A 9,166-nucleotide genomic window follows, 5' to 3' on the forward strand; every position below is an offset into this window, starting at 1 on the left:
TAAGCAGTCGTGTTACAGTCACTGTTGGGAAAAAAAAACCCATTTATTTAACTAAAAGTGAAAAAAAAAATATTTCTGTGTAAATATCCCATGTTACAACGTCAACACCTGCGGCTTATAGAGAGGTGTGGCCTATATATGTACAAATATTTTTTTTTTCTTTTTAAATTTAATGGGTGCGACCTATATTCAGGTGCGTCCAATTGTTCTGAAATTACAGTATTAATTATATGTGATGGAGTAAGGGAAAGCGGAAGGTGAACTACTGCTACTCAGTGCTAACTTGGCAGCTGGTGGTCTCGAATCTGAAGACTTCCGGACCCCAGGTCCACTTCCTTAACCATTAATCCACCACTGCTCCTAGTTACATCTATACAATTTTTACAGTTACAACCGGCCCTTTCAAGGAAAACTGTACTGTTGATGTGGCCTCCCCAGTGAAAATGAGGTGGAAAAGGGACTTGAAAAAAAAACAAAAAAAAAACCAAAAAAAAAAACGGACTTGAAAAAGTACAATGATCTTTACTTTGCTTAAAGTAAGTACCTATCAAAAATTCTACTTAAAAAAGTAAAAATAAAAACAAGTACTTAATTTTAAATTTTCTTCTTTAATACCATCGGGATATTCTTTTATCATTTTAATGTTAAAACATTACAACATCCCATTGGCAAACTAAGACCCGGGGGCTCGTTCATCCTTTTTAATCTGGCCTGCCATCTTTCCCAAATGATATAATTTATTTATATTATCATTATACTTCTGCCTTTTTCCTTGAAATACCCACATTTCCCTCAATAGATGGAATAGAAAATGATTTTTTTTTTATCAGCATTTGAGACTTTTAACCTGATTCGGACCAAAATTCGACCTTTCACCCTTGTTGTTATCAAATGAAAGACGTTTCTATTTCCTGCGGCAGTTTTTGAATGCCCATCTGGTTCTCGGCCCTACGGTAGCCCGCACCGCCACGCAGACTTGGGACGTGACTAGAACGTCTCAGAACACGCGCCGGTGTCACTGGTCTTCAGTCCGGCGTTTAACCTGTGGTGCGTTCAGGGGCGCTGACACTGACAAAGTCCACCTCGGAGTCCAGATCTGCTTCGGTCCAGTGAAGCTCACAGAGAGAGAGGCTTCCAGGAAACGCACGGAACAACTTGTTGTTACAGTAACGGCGTCAACAAACAACGGGATAAACACTACAATTTAAAAATGTGGCGAGGCCGTAAAGGAAAGAGGTAAAAGGTGTGTGAGTTGCCAAATCCCCCCCCCCCTCCCACAGTTTCTTCTTCCACCTCATGCCTGACTTATGAAGCTGGAGTAGGAGGTCATGGAAGTTAATGGGTTTGTCAGGACTTGTCCAGACTCAGGAGTTGACTCAGTTTTTCCCCCTCTCGACAGATAACCTCTGTGAAGTCATCTGCAGCTGAGCCGAGGGGTCAGACACGGAAAAACACTTATTGTTCTACAGCAGTGGTCCCCAAAACCCACTTTTTTTAGAATGCATACATTTCTATGTTTTGTTTTGAAAAATTACGGGATTCTCTACGCCGTATTTGTCTATGGCTCACACTTGATGCATGTCAAGAGGCTTGCCTCCGTCACATGTCATACCTACGTCCGCTACCTTCGTCCGCTACCTTCTTAAAAGGTCTGCTCTGGCCGGCAACACATAACACAAATGAACGACAAACAAATGTCTTTGGAAAGTTTCATTGCGCGGGGTAAAAGGGTCGGCGAGAAGACAGAAGAAAAGACAAGCGCAATGTTACGAGGACGCTGCTAATACAGTTGCGTGCACAGTGGCTTAGTGTTTATTATTATATTTAGAAAAAATACCTAGTCAAGGTTACCTGGCTACATTTAAACAGTGGGAAATCTGTTATTAATGCAGATTGTTTTTTCCACCGCGTTTCATTTTTCAATCAGTAACGGGTCTTTTCCAATGTAGCAAAGTAAATGTACTTAACTAAAAGTCAAATGACCTGTTCCCAAAACTACCGAAAAATGACAAATGACTCACAAAACCTACTCAATTACAGCAATGGGAGTAAATGTAATTAATTATTCGCACTGGCCACAGACTGAAGACAGTGGGAACTTAAATTCTTCTTTTTCTCTACGGACTTTTGAACGGACCAAAAATCCGACCTTTCACCCTTGTTGTTATCAAATGAAAGACGTTTCTATTTCCTGCGGCAGTTTTTGAATGCCCATCTGGTTCTCGGCCCCACGGTAGCCCGCACCGCCACGCAGACTTGGGACGTGACTAGAACGTCTCAGAACACGCGCCGGTGTCACTGGTCTTCAGTCTGGCATTTAACCTGTGGTGCGTTCAGGGGCGCTGACACTAACAAAGTCCACCTCAGAGTCCAGATCTGCTTCGGTCCAGTGAAGCTCACAGAGAGAGAGGCTTCCAGGAAACGCACGGAACATCTTGTTGTTACAGTAACGGCGTCAACAAACAACGGGATAAACACTACAATTTAAAAAAAATGTGGCGAGGCCGTAAAGGAAAGAGGTAAAAGGTGTGTGAGTTGCCAAATCCCCCCCCCCCCCCCCGCACCTCCTTTCTCTCTCACATCTCCTTCCAAATGAACGACAAACAAATGTCTTTGGAAAGTTTCATTGCGCGGGGTAAAAGGGTCGGCGAGAAGACAGAAGAAAAGACAAGCGCAATGTTACGAGGACGCTGCTAATACAGTTGCGTGCACAGTGGCTTAGTGTTTATTATTATATTTAGAAAAAATACCACTTTTACCAATGCCGGTCGTCGGCCTTTAAGGTGTCTGCCGCACCTTAAACCTGGTCCGTGGCTCCAGTCAAAATCTCAGGCTGTGGTGACGTAATCAATACGACAAAATACTAATTGTGAGATGTGAAGTTCCCAGGAGTTCAGTACTTGGTTTTTAACGTCCTCGTTGTGTCTATAAGACCTCGGGATCTCCTTCTGATTTCTAAAGAAATGTGTGGAAAATCACAATTTGGTCCAAAGCATTTCTGATTTTAGAAATGAAGGAAGAAGCTCCATCCATCAGACCGGAGTCAGTGCTGTAGACTTTTACCAACCCAATGGACTTAGAGAACTGACTGTGGTACTTGGCATTGGCTCCTGGTCCCTTAAGTAAGAAGATCATTTCTGGAATTGTCCCTAGTCCCTAGTTCCTGGTACCACTTCCCTCAATGGAAAACTGCCAGTGCAGAAATTTTTGTCCATTTCCTACAAACAGTCCAGGATAATAGATTTTAAACTGAAGTTGAACAACCAGTCCGAACCGTTGAAATTTGGAACAGGAGTAAACCCTAAGCAGATACTACTATTATTACTACTACTGAACTACTTCTATTTCTACTACTGCTACCACTACTTCTTGTACTACTACTACTACTACACAATGGTAGACATTTTCCGGCCCCTGTAGACTGTATTTACTTTGGGACTTATCCAGGGGACTGCAGGGTGAGTTGGCATAAGGCTCCAGTGGTTGGATGTGGGTTGAGGAGGGTCGGGGTCTGAGCAGTAGCAGCAGCAGCAGCAGCAGCAGTAGAAGCAGCAGCAGCAACAGCCTTTCAGACTTTCAGAGTTTTTTACTCGTACTGTAGGCCACAGTTCTTCAAGTGTTTTACAGTGAATGTTTACTTAGCTCTCAACAAAACGTGAACATTTTAATGTAGCTTTAACCAACTATGGTGTGTACATTACAACCTTTTGGTCCCCGCTGTGGGCTATGGCACTTGTCATGATGTTTCACCTCCATATACTGTGTCTGCTGCTGGGCTGGACTCATGGAAATCAACCTTTGGGTTTTTTTTTAAAAAGAGGAACACCACTTGCTCACTTTAAGCTTTATGTGGGCTAACATTAAACTTATCAAATAGTGCCCTCTATCTGTCTATCTGTCCGTCTGTCGGTCGGTCGGTCTGTCTGTCTGTCTGTCTGTCTATCTATCTGTCTGTCGGTCGGTCGGTCTGTCTGTCTGTCTGTCTGTCTTTCCGTCCGTCTGTCCGTTCGTCCGTCCATCCATCCATCCATCCATCCATTCTTCTATCTATCTAGTGCAACTCGCCAACTTCAACAGTCGTAGTAATTGTTAAGTAACTAGTTTGGGCCAAATCAGGACACCAACTTTAACTTGACAAACAATGGTTTGTGGCCTTTAAAAAACATTAATAGTATGAGAAGATTTCAGTGTTCAAGTTGGTGGAGGGGCTTCCAATGGAATATGGCCACTGCTGTAATGCATGAATGATAACAAGCCTCCAGTCACTAGGTGGCAGCAACTCATACAGTGGTTTGTAAAGATAAAAAAAAGTATACATGTTATTAAGTTCTCAACAGTATTTCAATTTGCGGGCGGGATGAAAACGTTTCTGTGCCCAATGGGGGCCATGACAGAAAATAAATGAGAACCACTGCATTAAACCAACTGTCAAAAGAATAATCATTAAATGAAATACATAAAAAATAGTTCGTTTTTGTTCAAATGTTTTGTAAAAAAAAGTCATGACTTTTTTGCTTCTGTTTCTTTTTGAACTTCCAACATTTTTCAACATTCACTGCAAATGCAACGCTTTTAGGGTTTAAGAAAGCGTTCTCTGTAGAAGTGTGAGTAAGAACACGAACAAGGGTCTGTGCTCGGTGGACATCCCAATGTCTTACTGTTGGAGTCAACGTCAAAGGAAAAGACAGTTTCGTTTTTTTTTTTTCATGTTGAAGGTACATTCTTCCATCCTCTATTTACATTTCTGAGTGATATTTCATGTTGACCTATAAAAAGCCACCACCTTTTTCCTGTTAGATTAGATCTCAGTGATTGGCTAAGGGATTACATCTAATCTCCGTTCAGTGTTCCGCTTCTCAACTCCTGTCTTGGATTTGTCTTCTTCTCTGACGGAAGTGCGTCAAAGCCTCGTATTTATTGAAAGCAGACGTCCGTACTAGAAATGGTTTGACATCCGTGCCGATTCGATCAGACGGATTTGACTCGCCTACGAGGTCGTTAATCTGCCGATGTTTGACTGCATTTTACGGCGTGAAATGATTTCAAGGCAACAACAAATGAGCCTCAGAGAGACGTCAGAGGGCTTTTCTCATGGTCAACATCTCCCCCAGCCCCCCCTCTGTAGCTCACTGATCACTGATGTTGTGAAACTGGACCAGGTCACAGCTGAGCTTCAAAGCCCCCGACACTGAGCCCATTGACAGGAAGTCTGAGCGCATGGACCTCAATAACTAGGGCTAATAAACTGAGGTCTAGCCTCCTGGCACCGGCCAGTGGTTCCGCCTGGCCCCCCCCGCCCCATACCTGACGTGTTTGTTCCTGCTGTAGATGTTTATCTGACTCTGCTGCCCCAACATCAGTGACCTGACATCTGCTGACTGACTTCAGTCCGCAGTCACTGTCTCAGTGAAACGATAGTGATTCTCACTCAGTGGTTTACATTTTTATAAACAAAAGTTCAAATGTTTCTTATGTTTGGGGGAGCAATTAAACCTGGGCCGGGCTGAGATGTTTAAGTTAGGTTTTTATCAAACGCATATTGTTCACCATTTTTTAATTTTTTTATCCATCCATCCATCCATCCACCCATCCATTTTCATCCCCTTATCCGTTACCGGGTCACGGGGGAAGCAGTCGCCACCCACATCACATTGCACCGTACCAACCCGACCTAAACCTTCCTGCAGGTGGTGAGTCCACTGGAAGGTACCAACCGCCCTAACCGGGATCCGAACTTGCCCAGGAGGTGAACCCTGGAGTTCCACACCAATGACAGAGACATTAACTCTGGGCCAAAGCGCCACAAATTTTTTTTATTTTAAGTAGTATTACATGAACTACACATTAAGTACTACAAGAACAAAAGTACGACGATGCTCGGAATGGAATGGAACCACAGTTTAAATAGAACTTTGCACTGATGAAAATGTCATGATGGTAAATCACTGATCAAGGAAAAGTACATGGAAGACAAGCAAACTTAAAATGTGTATTAATTAAAGTAAACAGATGTTAAAACACTATAAAAATGATAGGGAGTGAAAACCATAAAAATACTGATCTTTACACCAAGAATCTTACAGTGTAAAAATCTTCTTCCTCCTTCTCTGGCAGTCATTTACCTCTGTGGACCTCTTGAGACTTTCCTCAACATCATGAAACTGTTCCAGGCCGAGATCCACGACCCAGAAAACTATGCCATCTTCTATCTGGATGTGTATGCTGAGAGTTTGACGGATCGAAAACCATGGCAGAACCAAGATTCAGACTGGACTGATCCCATCAGCGCTTTTAAGGTAAAAACAGATTTCTGACAGACATTCTAACTCTGGTCCAAAAAAGTCTTTAAAATAAAAAAAAAAACAAAAACACGTCCAGTTGCTGAAAACCGCAAAGTGCTGGACTAGCGTTGATTTGAAAGAGTTTGAGTCTTCCCAGTCTGTGGACAGAGCGTTTGTGTGTTTGTGTGTGTGTGAACACAGATGTACATGCTGCTTTTTTTTAGGCCGTTTCTCTTGATTAGCTGCGGCTGTGTGTGCATTCCGGATTTGAACTGTCGCTGTTTCAGTCTCTGTGAGTCCAAACCCAAAAAACCAAAACGAAAAGAAGTTTGTTTCTCTTCATGGAATCTCCACTTCCCATAATCTCCATCAAGCTCTGCTAACTTTGTTACACAGAAGCATAAGCATTAGATATTTCGGGGACACCGGGGACATGTCCCCATCGCTATTTATGATGAACAATTTGTGTCCTAAATTTAAATTTATCATGACTACCATTAGGGCCAGTTGCAACAATCCTATTACCCCAAAGGCAAGTGGGCTAAAGCTTTGTGAACGATCGTCAAAATAGTCAGCCCTCTGATTTGAGTCGAAAACGCACACTCACACACACACACACACACACACATCTGCTATGGCTGTTTTGTGAACTATCACCCTCGCCAGTGTCTTGATTTATTGACTGCGTGAGGTGCCGATTTGCCGCTTTTTGTGGAAAACGGGAAAAGTACTTAACCACAAATGTGCGCAAGTTCAGCAATTTCAACCGTGCCATAGCAGGCGCGAAGTATTTGCACTCACACTAGCCCCTAGCTTGCTATGCTTTAATAGGCAATACACGCCTAGGCACGCTACCATGGCCTTAGTGGGAGTGCACCCTGATACCCTTGCACAGGACCAAGTCACCAAAACCCTGGTTAAGTTAAACAGGAATCAAAAAGGTTATGTCCTTTGAACTCAACTTGAAACCAAGTTGAAAACCAAGAAAAAAGGGCTAGTGTTCAGTGTTAGCGTAGTTATTGCTAAATGGAAAGTGTTGAATTTGGTGGAATTTTAACCTTTATTGACACAGCATGCACCCATAGATATCACAAGCTTGTTGTTGCTGCTGTTTTAAAAAAAAAGATCTTGGATAATGGTAAAGGTTTCCTTTTTTGTGTTTCTCAAAGGTTTCGTGTTTCAGGTCTGCTCACTTAAATAACATGATTTCAATTAAAATATATAGAGGGGCAATGATGCTCACTTTTCTCATGAGGATACAGTCCTAAATTTCCTACCTACCTACCTACCTACCTACCTACCTACCTACCTACCTACCTACCTACCTACCTACCTACCTACCTACCTACCTACCTACCTACCTACCTACCTACCTACCTACCTACCTACCTACCTACCTACCTACCTACCTACCTACCTACCTACCTACCTACCTACCTACCTACCTACCTACCTACCTACCTAGCTATCTAGCTAGCTAGCTATCGATCTATCTATCTATATACCTACCTACCTACCTACCTACCTAGCTATCTAGCTAGCTAGCTATCGATCTATCTATATACCTACCTACCTACCTACCTACCTAGCTATCTATCTATCTATCTGTCTATCTATCTATCTATCTATCTGTCTATCTATCTATCTATCTATCTATCTGTCTGTCCTTCTGTCTGTCCGTCCGTCTGTCCGTCCGTCCATCCATCCGTCCATCCATCCATCCATTCTTCTATCTATCTAGTGCAACTCACCAACTTCAACAGTCCTAGTAATTGTTAAGTAACTAGTTTGGGCCAAACCAGGACACCAACTTTAAAGAAACTTGACAAACAATGGTTTGTGGCCTTTAAAAAACATTAATAGTATGAGAAGATTTCAGTGTTCAAGTCGGTGAAAACCTGTTCACATTTTAGGATCAAACCTTTAACCCTTCGCAATGAAGAGCTGGTGTTTGCGACTGTGTTTCTACGTCACATGCACGGCATCGTCGCCTCTTCCACCACTTTGAGGACTTACATTTCAATGAATTAAAGGACGGTCTTGAGAGGAAGCCTGGGCAATTAGTAAGCTGCGTGAGATACGGCAGCGTGGGCTGACGTTCTTCTCCCCTCCATCCGTTTTCTTTCTTTTTTCTTCGTTACTTTTAACTGCCTTCTTTGAATTCAGTAATTGCGACGTTCTAAACAAGCACGGCTTTTTGAATATAAATGCTGCATAATATTTAAGTGAGGGCTGAGCCTGGGAGATGCTAATGTCTTTTTTCGCTTGAAGTGATTTGTATTCTGCTGAAAGTATGTCTCTCAATAGCTGGAGATTAATGATTGCTATTAGATTCCGCTGGTAGATTTTAAAGTATGTTGTGTTTTTTTTTTTAAGTGTGGTTTTGGGAGGACTGACACGCAATCTATCAAGACTGGCCGCTACGCTCTCAGCGACACAAATGTTTGCCGCTTAGATGACACTACTGTTAAAGACCTGCTTCATCAGCATTTAAAAAATGCATTTCTTGCTTTTTGTACCTTTTGTGATTTGCAAAATCTCCAGCTTCAAAGAGAAAATCAAACTTTTTTTTTTTTTTTACACCTCAGAGGAAACAGAGGTGTCTCATCTGCTGCCAAAAAATCCGCTGACATTTGTGTCACCTGGATATAAAAAAGGGCAACAATTTCAAGGAACCTTAGTTTTCTAACACCTCCCTTTATGAACAATTCTGTTCACAAACAACATTTTTAACCCCAAAAAAATTGCCCCAGTTGTCGTACAATAACCCTTTTTGTCGAATAAGAGACTATATTATATATATATAATATATATACTATATATATATAATATATATAGTATATATATACTATATAGTATATATATATATATATATATACTATATA

The 9,166-nt window shown here is 41.9% G+C and overlaps 1 protein-coding gene across 2 annotated transcripts in view; it reads left to right on the forward strand.

Moving 5' to 3' along the window:
- The window catches only part of npr2 (natriuretic peptide receptor 2), a 75,407-nt gene that overhangs the window by 3,966 nt on the left and 62,275 nt on the right, over nucleotides 1-9,166 (forward strand). For both annotated transcript variants that reach the window (XM_008324303.3, XM_025061982.1), the window contains exon 2: nucleotides 6,115-6,296. In XM_008324303.3, coding sequence (XP_008322525.1) covers nucleotides 6,115-6,296 — 182 coding nt within the window. The remainder of the gene's footprint in view (nucleotides 1-6,114; nucleotides 6,297-9,166) is intronic.

The sequence above is a fragment of the Cynoglossus semilaevis genome, chromosome 14 (genome assembly GCF_000523025.1).
Source record: "Cynoglossus semilaevis isolate Cse_v1.0 chromosome 14, Cse_v1.0, whole genome shotgun sequence".
In the NCBI taxonomy this organism is placed as follows: domain Eukaryota; kingdom Metazoa; phylum Chordata; class Actinopteri; order Pleuronectiformes; family Cynoglossidae; genus Cynoglossus; species Cynoglossus semilaevis.